At 38.5% G+C, this 16,944-nt stretch overlaps 1 protein-coding gene across 1 annotated transcript in view; it reads right to left on the reverse strand.

Moving 5' to 3' along the window:
* Positions 1-16,944, reverse strand: part of LOC108713422 (aggrecan core protein) — a 103,434-nt gene that overhangs the window by 2,588 nt on the left and 83,902 nt on the right. The window contains exons 9-14 of the mRNA XM_018256919.2: positions 14,977-15,093; positions 13,707-13,820; positions 4,148-4,306; positions 3,005-3,087; positions 1,510-1,654; positions 722-904 (exon numbers count right to left, since the gene is read on the reverse strand). Of these exons, the coding sequence (XP_018112408.1) occupies positions 722-904; positions 1,510-1,654; positions 3,005-3,087; positions 4,148-4,306; positions 13,707-13,820; positions 14,977-15,093 (801 nt within the window). The remainder of the gene's footprint in view (positions 1-721; positions 905-1,509; positions 1,655-3,004; positions 3,088-4,147; positions 4,307-13,706; positions 13,821-14,976; positions 15,094-16,944) is intronic.

A 16,944-nucleotide genomic window follows, 5' to 3' on the forward strand; every position in this document is an offset into this window, starting at 1 on the left:
TTTCCATTCAGCACTTCCTAGATATTACTGCTCTCCACATATTCCCTGTTCTTTTCACCATTTAATTGTGTAGCCAGGGCATGGGGATGGACATCAGGTCCCCCATTCTGGTGCAAAAATAAGATTTTGAGATAAAGCAAGGCTTGCCTTAATAACAGTGTCCACAAAATGGCTCCTGCCTGCATGCTATAATTATGAATTCCTAGACTGAAAGAAACACGATTAAAATAATTTATATAGTTTCATTAAAGTTATTTTTGCTTGACTAATATGATAAAATAGGATTTTGAATAATTTTTTTGGGTGACGGGTCCCCTTTAATCAGTGTCGGACTGGCCCACAGGGATACCAGGAAAACTACCGGTGAGCCCAGGTATCAGTGGGCCCTCCTGCTTCAAAACATTTGGCCTATTTCATGGCCATTCCTTATTTCTATGAGAACAAACAGGCTAAACAGATTGAATAATAGATTATAGCATGTAAAGAAAAGATATTAGCAGAATAGAGGCTGCGTGAGGAGAGGATTTATAATAGTACTGAGAGTGGGCCCCTGGTCTATGGACTTTTGGTGGGCCCCTGGTCTAAGGTTTTTGGGTGGGCCCCTGGTGTCCCAGTCCAACACTGCCTTTAATATTATTTTCCTAATGCACTTCTTTTGTTGCTAATAATAGGATTGCTATCAACACTTTGGTGAATACAGTCTATTTTTTTTAAAACTTACGCTTGACACATTGGATCCGTGGTCGGTCCCACCGCCCATTGCGATGACATCTGATTGTTGGGATGTGCCTTTGGATAAAGCCGTCCTGGCACTGATACCTTACAGTAGAGTGGATGCTGTACTTCTCTCGCTTTTTGCCAATAAGATAACCATTCTTTACTGCAGGAGGGGAATTACAGAGGACTGTGGAAAGGAAAGGACAGGAAATAGACAGTTACACAGGAATAGTTCATTTTCAGTAACTGGATTTGGATTCTACAAACAGAGATAGAATTCATTATTTGAAATTTGTACAAAAAGGCCTTGATTACCTTGGTGACCCTGCCCAATGGCCATCTTAATACGACTAAAAATAGTGCCAAATAAAAACAAAACTCTTAAATACCATCTAAAGGAATTTTAGTTTTGCAAAAGATATTCAATTCCATTTATGTCTGTAGTGCAATTTGGATGCAAATTTGGATGCAGTGGTTTTCCCCAAAATTCCAGTCTAATTGTAGCCAAGCTACAGGTTGGGCCCAATGCTGCTAATATTTTCAAAGTGGAAATGGCTCCATTTCTGCTTCTGATGTACTTATTCCTGGGTTTCGAGTGTCATTTGCCCAATTACCAACTATTTATCCAAGCAGACTGGGCAGGCACAACTATGTCAAAATGCAAGTGTGATTGAGCACAAATACCTTAATGAATAGTGTTAACATGCACAGACACACTAATTTGCTTCCATTTTAGAACACCAAAAATATGGATATGAAGGGAAGTGATTAGCCTTCAAGGTGTTCACTCACCAGTCCCTTTCTTGCAAATATAAGGTAAATTGTAGTTACATGGGACATCATTCCACTTGCCCTCCTCATGTGAAACCATAACCACACAGTCTTCTCCTCCAGAAAAGAAATTATCAGGCTGATTATTCTTCCAGTTCTCATATTGCTGTTTCAAAGAAAACAGAAGACATATGTTGTGGTGATATCCTCAAAGAATTCTTATGAAGCAATCAGACTTTAAGTAGTGAATATAATGACTGAGACATATGGCGGTGATTCTTTCTTTAGACATGCACAATTGGTACCTTTGGCACTACATCAGCATGGCATACAAACCCTTACTTCATTAAACAGAGCAAATCAGCTCTATAGATTTTTAAAATGGCATAGTCCATCTGGCACTTCAAAATTAGTGCCTAACTAAAAGAGTGTTGCACAGCTAGAAAACTTGCTTGCAGGTCGTCACAAACAGGAATCCTAATTATAGAGAATTTAATACGGCATCTTACAGAACATGTTATCATAGGTGTCCACAGGGGTGGCGGGGGATCACTTGCCCCACTGGAGTTATAGGACGAGAACCTTTGTCCCTAAAGTACAATTAAAATATCTAAAAGATTGCAGTAACTAATGGATCTTCTCTGCATTTCTCTTGATAACATGCAGGCTTTCTTTGATAGACAGCAAGCAGCAAGATTCTTACTTCATGTGCTATCAGTCACAGACTGCCTGAGCCACAGCCAGACCAAATGCAAGTATGTGAGAGACAGAGTGACTGCATATTTGAAACTACTGCATCAGGGTAGGTGAGATAGACCAATGGGTTAATTTTCTAATCATTATTAAGTTTTGATTAATTCTGATAGATACATAACAACCATTACGATTTATTAAAGCGCCAATCCATAAGAAGTTCAATCGAATTAATAAAATCTTGGGGCAAATTCACTAACCTCCAAAATCGCCAGTGACAGCGAAGTACCGAAATGACGTCACCCTGGCGAATTTTCACCCGTGTTAGTCACTTTGCCCTTTAGTAAATCTGCCCCCTTGTCTCATTTCCAGGAAAGTGGATTTATTCAATACAACTACTGTACTTGGAAAAGCTTCTTAAAAAAACATACGCTGGTCAATCTTTTTGGAGTCTGAGTTGCTGTACAGTATACCCATGCACTTTTTTTTTACGTATATGTAGTAGGCTAGCTACCCTCAGTTTATTATATACTAGATTATTAATAGGTGCAAGGAAAATTGTTGGGAAATTTCCAGTAGATTCACATGTGCTCTGCTTTAATAGCACCCATAATGATGGCATAATTTCTTACAACATATTGCTCATTATTTTAACACCTTGTTGTCATATACAGTGTCAGCCCAGGAAAACAGGACTGTGCTGGCAAAATTCTCTTGGTTCTTGACTCTGACCCCCCCCCCCCAGAAATTTCCTGTAGGTGTCCATGAAATTATTATATTTTTACAACAATGTCTCACAAATATAATGACACATAATCCATACCAAAGCAGTATTGTCTGTCCACTGGAAATCCTGCTCCACTGTTCTGTCATTCAAGCCAACCCATGTGTTCTCACGCCCAAAACCTTGTAAGAAACATAAAATTATATTTCTTCTATAAACCAATTTACTGTAATCACATTTTACTTAATGAAAAATCAGTTTTACGTGTAAGACCAGGGCTGCAGCAGGTGGGTACAGGACAGCAGATCTTTTGCTTAGTGCAAACAAGAGGGGTGTTCATGTGGGGCCCCTGTGATGGTGCCCCTATATGAAACACAAAACAAACTACTTGCATATTGGCAAATTAGTCAGATCTGAGCACTTTGGCGAGTGTATATACATTGCTTGTGTGGCCAACTATTGTGTATCATCCTCGGATGAGTTGCAAGCATGAAGTATAAATTACATCATTCCTAGTGTTCAGAATATCTGAAGGACTGCCAGTTCCTTATTCTCCGCTGCTGGTTAGTAAAGCCCTATGGCATAGGAAAGTAACAAAGTTCAAATTCTATACAGAGAAGATATAGTTGCAACAGGTTAAAGTGGTTGCTCACCTTTGAGATGACTTTTAGTATGATGTAGAGAGTGATACTCAGAGACAATTTGCAATTGGTTTTCATTTTTCATAATTTGTAGTGTTTGCATTATTTAGCTTTTTAATCAACAGATCTCCAGTCTGCAGTTTCAGCAAGCTGGTTGCTAGGGTCCAAATTAGCCTGGCAACTATGCACTGATTTGATTAAGAGACTGGAATATGAACAGAAAGGGTCTGAATAGAAAGTTGAATAATAAAATGAATTTGTAGAATTTCTAACAATAAATTTGTAGCCTTACAGTTCATTTGTTTTTAGGTCAGTGACCGCTATTTGGAGGCAGAAAAGAGTCAGATGAAGAATGCAAATAAAACAGCTATACAAAATAAATACTGAAGACCAACAGAAAAGTTGCTTAGAATTGGCCATTCTATAACATACTAAAAGTTATCTTAAAAAATTGTAAAGCCTTTTTGCTTACTGTAGTCAGTGACTCAGATTGCTTGTGTCTACAGCATGCTAAAAGTGAGTCTGATGTTTCACTTTACAACTGAGAGGTGACCTGACACATTTGTGCCATGAAATATATAGGAACTTCTTGTGCTCTCACTATTGATGAAGGTTTGCTCCTCTGGTGAATGAATGCTGGTCAGGTGTCCAGCCCGGCGCCGACAGTCCCTCTCTGCCTCCTCCCAAGGCCTCCGCTGGGGAAAATAGCGATAACAGGAGCCCTGGAACTTGTGCCAATTATGGTCACAACCCTCTGTATCTGAAAGGAAAAGTTAGAAGATCAGAATAAAAGGAATTAAAAGGGAAGAGAAAAAATGGAATTAAATAAATCTAAACAAGCCAGAAAAGAAGGGGAGAGGGAGGGAGAAAGTGATGCTGATTTTACAAAGTTCCTGAGCCCCATGAGGTACAGTACAGCTTCCCTTTACTCTACTACAGTCTTGAGGTGGACTCATACTTGTGTGAGCTTGTCCCTCCATAGGCTCCTCCTTATAGATCTATGCTAATAAGAGGCGCACTTTGGGGCCCATTTATAAAGCTGCTTAAAAAGTCATTACTGACGTTTGAATATACAGTCAAGTCTACATCATATTTCCTGCATATTTCCTGATCTCATGGGTGTCATTTCCCTCTCCCTCTTTTTAAACAAAATTATTGAACAGTGCCTGCCCCAATGAGCGGATTTTCCACCAGTAGACTGTGTACATGGCATTTCTCATATAATATATTTGTGGCATTGTGTGTTTGAAAGCAAAATGGATAAGCATTGATCTGCAAAGTCAATGTCTCCACCTTTTCCAAGTATTCTTTTTAAAGAGAGCATTCTTGGCCAGTCTTGATATTAAGTGATTCAGTTTGCATGTTCTTATAGTCTTACTTTAATGAGATATGCATACTTTCATTTTAAACCATCATGTTTTTCCTCTCATTTTGAATATAAGTGTAAAGGACAGAGATAAGCTTTTCATATATTCAAAGCTTTAACATTCAGCATGCCTCTATGAGTTATTCTCTAGCGAGGAACTGTATAAATGACATAGTTCCAGTGCTTAATGATGCCTATCCCTGATTGAGAAACAAAAAAAAAGATGATAAAAAAGATAAAGACAGAGCACATGCAATGCAATTTATAAAAAATTGTAAATCTAAGCAAATATTTCTACATTTAACTCAAGTGTATCTAATATAAGTAATTCTAAACCAACTGGATTTGCTGAGTAATCATTCAGCAAGTCCAGTTGTTTAAGAATTACTTATATTAGATATACCATGACCTGGATGAACAAAAATCTTCATCATCAAGTGAAAGTGCAACACTTTACTAGGGATGTCAAAAATCTGCTCCCAAAAATTATCTTTTGTAATCATAAAGTTGGCTCCCAAGACACGGCCCCTGACGTATCTCCTACATAGCCCTAGTGTTCTCCTCTAACCTCTAGCCACCAGATAGATTGACCTGTAACCCAAACTGTAAAATCTTTCAGTCAGGTCTCTTACTAGAATCTCCATAGATGTAAAAACGGTGCCTATTGTGGTGTGTTTTACCTCCAGCCACTTGAGGGCTTCACTGTTAGCCACTTTTTTGGTTCAGGAACCAAAATACAGCATGAGGCGCAACTATTGTGTCCCACAAGCAGTCTGAAGTTCTAATCAGTGTATGTTTATAGAACAACACACCTGTAAAACTTGTGCAAATGCAGCTGTGCCTTGTTAAGTGATTTTGGAGTATGTAAACATGTCCATTTTTAGCTGTCAGTTTTCCATTCTGCTCTACCATAAAAAGTAATGTGCAAAGTCATCTGAGAGGCATCTGTGGGTTGCAAATGGAAAGATTTGGTAAATCTGCGCTACCACCAGATTTACATAGTGGGCACCTCTAGGCCCACTGTCATTTGTCGTCCCCATCCCTCCATTTTATTTGCTCAAATTTTTATCATTGGGACTGAAGCAATGGGGATGGGTGCACAGGATATTTAAAACTATTGTATCTCCTGTGCATCCTCAGTGTTTCTGAACCAATGTTGGTGTGGTTGGGCATCATGCCGCTCCCTAAAATCCTGCCACCCTGAGCCCGGGCCTTGGTGGCCTCTCCACAAATCCGGGCCTGGCTACCACAGGTGTCAAGTGTCCAGAAAAAGACCTTCCATAGCATTACATTAAGATTAGGGAGGCAATTTCCCTTGTTTAAGCCGGATCTCATTGCCGGGCAACACTGTGCATCCGGGCTGGACCAAGTTACCGATGCACCTAAGGTAGAGTGCACGCATCATAGTCATTAATCTAGTACCTATGGCAGGTGCAGGAGGCAGGAGCATGAAAGACATTCCTTCAAGGAGCTGGGAACTAGGGGTAGCCAGAGAGAAGAGGTATGTGCTTGACGCCCTTTCATCTTCGCACCCTAGGCACTTGCCTCTTCTGCCTACTAAATAAGCAGGTTCTGCTGCTCGAGGGCCCAGAAGGTACAAGGGGCTCATTGAGAAGGTAACAGCTTATAAGCAGTTTATGTAAAGTGCCTTATTCTCAAAATTTGAGGGGACCCTAAAAAGATTGTGTTGTAGTGCTCAATAGCTTCTAGTTACTGCGCACATGTCCATACACAGTTAAATGCAATACAGAGTAAAAAATAGAAAATTATTAATTCAGCTGCTCTAATACAATGCATTCATATTCTTTTCCTTCTCTCCTAGCCAGCTGCCTCCTTCCCCTGCAATCTGCAGCATCCAGCTCATCTGTCTCTCTGCTGACGCACATCAGGGCATGCCGAAGGGGGTTGGTGGCGGCGGTATGGGCATATACCTCTGCTGCTGACACTATGAATAGTATGACTGCAGGGAGCTGACTCTGCAAAACCCTAGACTAGGAGCTGACCTTACATTATAGCAAACATACAAAAAATGCTTTATGGAAAAATAACCTCAGAAAATATGATAGGGACACATATTCCAATCTGTTTTTTCCAGCTACCAACTGAGGGTGATGTAAAGGAAGACCAGTCCCTGGCCCTTGCAGGGAGGTGAGAACCCTAAACAAAGTAGATTCGGCACATTGTATTGATAAAACGACATTTATCAAACCTGTAATCTACCAGCTATTGGTATACAGGTATAGGATCTATTATCCAGAATGCTTTGGTCCTTGAGTTTTCTGGATGAGCATTTGAACATTAAATAAACCCAATAGGATTGTTTTGCCACTGATATGGACTTTTTTTTTTTATACAGAAAAAGGAAAACATTTAAAAAACTTTTTTTTTATACAGAAAAAGGAAAACATTTAAAAAATAGAATCACTTGGCTATAATTTGGACCATGTCCATTTTGTGACCACACCCCCTAATTACCATGTTCATTTTACAAAATGTGGCAGGTTATGAATGTTTGAACACATTTCGGTGGTTTTTATGTGTTATTACAGTTTTGCTGTGAATTGCCCTTTAAGCTGCAAGTCCCAATTTCCCCAAGAGACCTGCTTATGTTAAATTATTACAATTGTAGCTTTGCTTAATTTGTTAAAAAGTATCTAAGTGCACCTGCCACGTATTCTGGGCTCTCTGCCAAAAGCCAATTAAGTTAGAAACGTTGTATCTTTTTCTGGCTGTTCAGTGCAGGAGATCAAAGAGAAAGTCAGGACATTTCAGTAACAAACCTGGGACTGCAGACTAAGCTGTCAAAATCGGGACTGTCCAGTGAAAAACAGGACAGTTGGGAGGTTAAGTAACATACTAAAAGTTAACTAAGGTGAACCACCCCTTTAAGGTAGTGTAAGAAATGAAAAGGTGGAATAGTAGTAGGAAAAAGAGAGATGCTATTGCCTAATTGCAAACATACACTAAAGGGAATGTAAGCATTGATGCTCGACTATATCTTACTTAAATGTTAGAAGCATCCTAGGGGTAGCAATGTATCAAGATCACTGCGTATTCTTAAAGAAAAACAGTTATTTAATATTTTTCCATGTTCCCAATTGGAACCCCTCTTAATTCTTTGGAGTTTTGTTTATCATTGGCTGAGCTTTCAAAGTAGCAACTTCCTTTTAATATATAACATGACTTATGGAAACAGTAGTATTTCAGTAGTGACTAAGGTTTTTTTTTATCAAAGTCCAAATTTATCTCAATATTTTCTGCTGCAAACTCCCCAAATCCACACTGGTTTTTTATGCTTATTTATTATTACATTTTCCCAAAAATTTGCTTTGTCAGAAAAAAAAATCAGATTTTCACAATTTTTTCATCCGATTTTCATGATTTTTTTCAGAATTTTGACCCGAAAACGGCAAAAACGGGGTTTTGCACGAAACCCAGCGCACATCAAGAAATCATTGGGACTTCTCCCATTGACTTATATGCAGCCTCGACAGGTCTGAGATGCTGGATTTTCAGATTCGGACTTTTCCATCCTCGGGGTTTAATAAATTCCGAAAAATTCGTGATTTTTTAAAAGTTCTATTTTATGAAAAAAAAATAAGTTTTTCAGGATTTTTGCATTCGGAGTTTAGTAAATAACCCCCATAAAGTTTATTGGATTAACAGGAAATAGTTAAATAGTTACATAGTTAAATCGGGTTAAAAAAGACAAAGTCCATCAAGTCCAACCCCTCCAAATCAAAACCCAGCATCCATACACACACCCCTCCCTACTTTCACATAAATTATATATACCCATATCTATACTAACTATAGAGTTTAGTATCATCATCATTTATTTATATAGCGCTGTCAAGATACGCAGTGATTTAGTATCACAATAGCCTTTGATATTATGTCTGTCCAAGAAATCATCCAAACCATTCTTAAAGGCATTAACTGAATCAGCCATCACAACATCACCTGGCAGTGCATTCCACAACTTCACTGTCCTGACTGTGAAGAACCACTTGCATTGCTTCAAATGAAAGTTCTTTTCTTCTAGTCTAAACGGGTGGCCTCTGGTACGGTGATCCACTTTATGGGTAAAAAGGTCCCCTGATATTTGTCTATAATGTCCTCTAATGTACTTGTAAAGTGTAATCATAATCCCTCGCAAGTGTCTTTTTTCCAGAGAAAACAACCCCAACCATGACAGTCTCCCCTCATAATTTAAGTCTTCCATCCCTCTAACCAGTTTAGTTGCACTTAGTCTCTGCACTCTCTCCAGCTCATTTATATCCCTCTTAAGGACTGGAGTCCAAAACTGCACTGCATACTCCAGATGAGGCCTTACCAGGGACCTATAAAGAGGCATAATTATGTTTTCATCCTTTGAGTTTATGCCCTTTTTTATGCAAGACAGAACTTTATTTGCAATATGCATCATAACAAAATTATACAGGTGCATAAATTTGGGCACCCAACAGAGATATTACATCAATACTTAGTTTATAGCCTTTGATGAGTGTCTGGATTCTGGATGGCAGTATTTTTGACCATTCGTCCATACAGAATCTCTCCAGTTCAGTTAAATTTGATGGCTGCTGAGTATGGACAGACTGCTTCAAATCATCCCATAGATTTTCAATGATATTCAAGTCGGGGACTGAATATCCAACCCCTGCGTAACTTCAACTTTGTGGCTGATGCTTGAACATTATCCTGAAGAATTTGTAGATATTGGGTTGAATTCATCCGACCCTTGACTTTAACAAGGATCCCAGTCCCTGAACTAGCCACACAGCCCCACAGCATGATGGAACCTCCACCAAGTTTGATATTAGGTTCATGATGATGAACAATCTTTGTTTTCAGATCTTTTGAGTGTTGCTTTGAGGATCCCATGTTGTCACTCTTCAAAGGAGAGTCAAACAAAAGCACAACTTGCAAATGGCCACTTTAAATACCTTTTCTCATGATTAGACTCACCTGCCTATGAAGTTCAAGGCTTAACGAGCTAATCCAACCTATTTGGTGTTGCCAGTTATCAATATTAAGCAGTTACATGCATTCAAATTAGCAACCAGATTTTCACATTTGATTTAATTTCATACAACTGAATACTGCTTCAGTAAAAATCTTTGTTCACCCCAGCACTCAGATGTTCCTGGGAAATCAAAGACAGGGGGTTCCCATAGTTTTTCATATGACTGTATATATATATATATATATATATATATATCACTATTTCACCAAAGAATATATATTTACAGGGTAATACTAGTAATATAAACTGCACAGGAATTTTCCTATGTTAGATAACAGCAAGGTGACTGACACAGTGCTCATAGGCACCTCTTATTAAATTTGACCTTTTTTTGAAGAGCCGGTGAATGCACTGGAACAATTATGGAGGGTGTACATGGCCTTTATGCTGTGTGGATGTGTCATGGTAGGTTAACAGAGGAATACATTAATATTCAATTTGGCATATGTTTCTTTGTTGCATTATGTTTAACTAGAGAGATGGTGTAAACAAATGATAGGAATGGTGTACAGTGATAAGAGAGAGTAGCAATGAAACAGGGGGAAATGGTAAATAACAGGACACAAGGCAGACAAGAGAAAAATGTCTCTTCACGTTGCTAGGAGATTTTTGACCGAGCGTTTTCTAGCTCAGAACGGCAGAAAATGACTGACATATTTAATGCCATCTTTTCCTTGTGATAGAGATGCTACTTGAGATGTTGGCTTCTGTAAGTGACAGTCAATACTATTTGTCAAGATGAATTGTATAGGTACAATTGAAGCCCAGGATCACCTGTTATTAAGCAGAGACCCACAAGAGAAGGAAAACAAACACACTTGAGTATTCGCATATATATTCCCTTAATTTTTCCAGACGAGAAATAGGAAGAGCACATAAAAGACAGATGAAGGAAGGCAGAAGAAAAGAAAGAGGATGAATGAAAAATGAAGAAAGGGGTGGAAAGACTAGACCAACTGTAGCATTAGTAGTAGTCAGCACCACACTGTATCTTTATTTTTATCTGGGTACATGTCCCTTCCTGTTCATATCACAGGACAAATAATCTCTGGATTCTGGACATTTATTTATTACATGGCACAGCCGAGTACAGCAATGTTTCAAGTTCACATTGTCACTTTTTCAAGCTTGAGAAATGGTCAACGTGGTCCTGAAACATTTTTGCATTGTTCTCTGACGTTTAATTAACAAAGACATTTTAACTATAAGAAGGTTACAGTTTGGAGTACTGTCCAGAATCCATGGACTGGACCAATCCACAGTCCATACAATCCAGGGTATGCACTTTATGGGACGGAAAAACATAAAATTTTGGTTTTACATGCAATCCATGGCTTCATTGTGCCAATGGTTTCATCTCATCTATGCTCTATTGCATTTTCCATGTACTACTGTCATTCTTTACTCTCTGTATCAATGATCTTTTCTGTCTTCTGTACCTACATTGTACCACTCCGCTCTTTTGCCCTTTACCTACTTTGTAGCACTTAGCCTTTCTGCTATTTCTGCCAATCAAGTAGAAATCAGCACTTATGGCAGCATATTAGCAATCAGCAATGCCTGATGAAAACTAGATCAAATTATATGTTTACATTTTCTCCCAACATTTCTTCTTTTAGGCAGTTTTAGGCAGTTACACTCTGATATCCTTAGTGCTTAGCAAATTAAGTTTCTTGGGTATTTATATTCCCTCTGAGCACTTATTATTAAGCAGTCTGACATAGTTGGGAACATTGTCAATTTGCATCAAAATCAATGTAAAAAGAACATAAACAGCTCAATAATTCCTCTAATTACAAATGTGCCTTTAGTTATCCTACTTTGTTAACATTGCAGAGACTGAATATCATTTTGGAATGTTGAAACACAATTTAGGGGTGTGACAAGACAGCAGACTTATACTGATGGGTGGACTGGAGTACTGAGAAATACTATGGGGATCGTGTTAGATGTGCCATGAATATTTGTTAGCAAAAATGACCATATTCCAAATGGTTAAGGAGAGGGGAGTAGTAGTAGTTTATAAGTGACATAATTTGTGCTGATGGAAAATCAAGTTAATAATTAGGGATGCACCGAATCCACTATTTTGGATTCGGCCGAACCCCTGAATCCTTTGCGACAGATTCAGTCGAATACCAAACCGAATCCTAATTTGCATATGCAAATTAGGGGTGGGAAGGGGAAACCAGTTTTTACTTCCTTTTTTTTTTTTGACAAAAAGTCATGCAATTTCCCTCCCCACCCATAATTTGCATATGCAAATTTGGATTTGGATTCGGTTTGGCCTGGCAGAAGGATTCAGCTGAATCTGAATCCTGCTGAAAAGGCGGAATCCTGAGCCAAATCCTGGATTTGATGCATCCCATCTATGGCATGAATAGTTAGACTACACTTCCTTTAGACTTGCTCTTTGTGGGTGCAGCTCCTGTTGTGTTCATTTCTATAGCAGGGTGAACTTCTGTATATGTGGGATGGAAGCTCAATATACAGAGCTTATTATAGCTCCTCCCGGAGTTATTCTTCAGAGTCACTGATAAGGGAGATAGTATGAAATACAGTTCAACCTGCTGTTATAATGATCAAAAAAGGAGAAGAATATTACTGAGCAAATGAAGTGGACACTTCCAGGCCATATGGCAATGGGGCTGTGAACAAGGAGAGGGGGACAATAAATGTCACAAACTGCTGATGACAATGTAATTGTCTCTCTCAGCATAAGCTCATTTAAAGTAATCTGTATTCATGTCCATTCCCCTGCTGGAGTATTGATCCAAGGCTGCTACACTTGTACATTATTATGACCAAGCAGTAAATCTTTTGAAATTTCACTCATCTTTCTTTTCTTCCATCTCATTCTAGTTTGACTCCCTCTATCCTTTTTTCTGCTCTTCCTTTTTTAAAAAACACCTCTTTATCCCCATCTTCTTCTCCTTACCCTATCCCTTATCTATCTTCATATATTGTGTCTATGTTTATGAGAGGTGGTATCTATGATGCTACTTTATTCAGATTAGACCACATGCCCGCATCCCTCATTTTCTCCACAGTTAGATGTATGCCATCAAGCAACCAGAAAAGTCTCCCTCACTCTACAGCAAACTAAAAGTAAACTTGAAGTTGAATAACCCCTTTAATTCATATGCCTAAATCACAAATGTATATATATATATATATATATATATATATATATATATATATATATATATATATATATAAATATATATATATAAGGTCTGGGGGTACAGACACAAAGAACCAAGTTTTTTTTTTGCACTTTAAACCTTGTTCAAATGAAATTTAAGCAAAAGAGGCGTATATTAGGCATTCAGTACAGGATGTGTGTTTGAAAGGGATGTGCTCTATGCCTTGCAGTGCTGGAAAGGACAATGTGCAAATGTTTTGCAGATGGGGCAGCCCCTAGTAATCCTGTGCCTAACCCTTTCTGAATGACTCCAACAAATTATAACTCATTTTCTTTTCCCCTATTTTTTGCCATGCACATGAAAATAAAATTTAGACTATTAATGCATTAAACTGATCTAGTTGCATTTAATTAGTATTACATATTTGCTTGGCTCTGTGTGTGTGTGTGTGTGTAAGGTTCCATAGGAAATAATGCTCCCTATTTTAGAGGCTATTTAACAGTGCATGAATGCATTTTGCCTGTCTCTGGGAGTGTGTCCATGTGTACATTTCCATATGGGACATACATTGACTGCTCCTTTTACACTTTCTGTGCATTCTTTCTATAAGCTATCTTACCTTTCCCACATGTGCTTCCTCCATAGCTTGGCAGACACAAACACAAGAAAGAGTTGATTTCATCAATACAGGTACCTCCATTCTGGCAGGGGTTGGACAGACATTCATCAATATCTATTATAAGAAAAACAGGCAGATTTAATAGGATAACTTGTTAATAAGCGTATGGTAATATATCTCTGTAAAGGTAACAGCTTTTAGTTATAAAAAAAAATGCTATCCATTAGGTGTGACTAAATATAACTGAGCCTTGGAATCAGTGTAGCATATTATTTTATACACAGTTAGCATCCGAGTGTAGCATATTATTTTATACACAGTTAGCATCCGTCAGTAGAATGCATGTGCACATCTGTGCATGTATCCATTGCCTGATTAATTATGCAGTTTTTATAGAACATTGGGGAGGCAGAGGGACCACGAACATGTCATTGCATTAAAGTCACCTAAATGGTAGATTTGTGAAAAAAAATGCTTCATAGGACTCATAGAATGGTCATAATTCTGCTTATTGTTCTCTGTAAATCCCTCCAGTGATTCCTACTATTACTGACGATCACTGCTAGTTACAGAGCAACTAAACCCCCATAATAGTGCACAGGCACAGCAGACTCATTTCTATCCAGGGATGTAACTACAGAACAAGAAAACCCTGCGGTTGCAGGGGGGCCCAGGAGTGTAGGGGCCCAGTGAGGCCCTAATTAATGATCAATTTTAATATATCTTGGTAGAATATGCCAATTTATCAATATTTTGGGGCCCTTAATTGAATTTGATGTGGGGTCCATTAACATCTAGTTACATCACTGTTCCTAACTTTTGCCTAACTTTACTGTGCCCCTGGTTGATGGCTGCAATATTTGATTGTGTTACTTCTATTCCATTTTCCAGCTTGGATGGTATTGATTGGTGACCGAGAGCATGTGCACTGGGGCACATTCAATGGCTTGCTTCCTGATAACTGACACCAAGCTAGGAATGGTAAAAACATGTCCATGGTCATCAACAGAACTTCACAGCTCTTCAGTTTGGAAGGAATTATGTGGCCACAGTTAAGTCTAGGGAAATGGCGGTGATGTTGTGTGGTTGGGCTGTTGGGGTTGTTACATATGGGGGTTCTTTTGGGATTTGTTACATTTTGGGTTCAAGAATTTTCTCATACATAACCTCATAAAGGTACTTTATATTCTGTATTCTCAAAGCTCAATCTTCTCAGTACAATTCATTTCAAATAATCAATATTTTAAAAGATTGCACGCTATACGCTTACCAATTTCACAGTTCTCCCCAGAATAGCCTTTGTGGCAGATACAGCTATATGTGCTGCCATTGGACTGGCAAGTTCCCATGTGCAAGCATGGGTTATGCGAGCAAGGCTGAGGTTCACCTGTGAACAAATTGGAGTCTGTAAGGAACATTCATTTGAAATACTAATACAAGCACAAGACTCTTAACAAATGAAATTCAAAAAGCCCTTCCAGATAATTTACAAAAATGGTCCCAAAAAGTAGGGTGGCAAACCAGGAGCTGAAGGTACTGTAGGGTACTGTAGGGATTTATGTGAGTGGAGGTCAGTACATGGCATGACAGTATTGGGGTATGAGAAACGAATAAAAAGGTTTATAAGTCTGTGCAATTCTATTGCACAGAATGACTAGTAAGCAAAACTCACTAGCTCCAGAAATGCAGTCAATTTGACAATGCCACTCATGACAGGAATAAGGTGATAAAGAATAGGAAACATTTCCTTGTGGGATATGTGAGTGATAGACATATGCTCTTGCCAGACAGCTGTGAAGTTAATCATTTGAAAAGAACAGTAGTCATTTTAGGACATTTGTGGACAATGGTCAGAACACATAGTGAAACACAGCAAGAATTGTTCAGACTACCCTGCAAACAGGGTTACATAATGGCAATTGGATAAGAACCATATTTCAAATTCATTTTTATTAGGTTACATTAAACAAGCCTGTTGTTCAACAAAAACGAAATCACAGATCGTACAGTACTTTTTTGTATAGCAGTAAAATATTATTACAATACATAGAAAGTAGGAATGAACCTAAACATACAAATAACATCTAAATTTTCTCTGCTCATTTCTCATTTTGGACAAACTGAAACTGTTAGAGTTGGAAACTTTTTCATAGATATATCCAAGATGTATAAGCCTAAATTGTTGATCTCTCCAACCCTCAGAGTTAAAACGTTTATAACTCTGTAAGTTATACATTAGTTCCTTTGATGTGACAGACTTCATAAAAGAAGACCAATTTTCCCCTGCTTTTCTTAAAACAATATCATTCTCAGTCAGTAAATCAATGAGCATTTGGGATATTAAGGATATTTTATTCTTTGTCGAGTGTTCAATTATTTCTGAAAAGGATACAAAAAGAAGGTGTGTGTGACCAGCTATGTAATATTTCTTTTCCTTAACAATTTAATACCATTCTTTTATTGGGAAGTCAATCTATACTTGTCAATGGAACCATATTTACTGCTGAGGCCAAACATAACAGGTGTAAGGTGCATACCTCCCAACTGACTTGTTTTGAGCGGGACACTCCCTCTTTTGACAGCTCAACCCACAGTCCTGCGTTTGTACAGAAAAGTCTCTATTTCTCTGCACTGAACAGCCAAAAAAGATACAAAGTTTCTAACTTAATTGGCTCTTGGCAGAGAGCCCAGAATAGATACTTAAGATACATTTGTAACAGTTTTGTCCCTTGGGAGAAGTTAGACTCACAGCTTAAAGGGCAATTCACCTTCATTAGTAAACTGTAATGAAACATAAAAACTACAGAAATGTGTTCAAACTTACATAACCTGGAAAATGGGCATGGTCATTAGGGGGTGTGGCCACAAACGGCGCATGGTCAAAAAAAAATTGCAAATTTTTTTAGTCCCTCTTTCCGTTTCCAGAATGTTGGGAGGTACATCCTGGTGGTCTAGGGTGGCAGCGACAGGGACGCCTGCCATTGACATCGTGGGGACACACACAGTCTTCTTGTGCGCACGAACAGTTGAACATCGGACGCGGGATGATGGCGGGAAAAGTGATTTAGTTGAACCTGTCGCTAGCTGCACTCCAAAGACCATTATTGGTCTATACTACTTAGTACCTGGGTGCGTTATTTTTGTATTATCTGCCTGGAATTGACATTTTGCCTGCCTGACTTTGCGTGTACTCTGTCTGGATTGACCATTGCCTGTTTGACCTTGCCTGTCTGACCTT

This window comes from Xenopus laevis, chromosome 1L (genome assembly GCF_017654675.1).
Source record: "Xenopus laevis strain J_2021 chromosome 1L, Xenopus_laevis_v10.1, whole genome shotgun sequence".
Taxonomy (NCBI): domain Eukaryota; kingdom Metazoa; phylum Chordata; class Amphibia; order Anura; family Pipidae; genus Xenopus; species Xenopus laevis.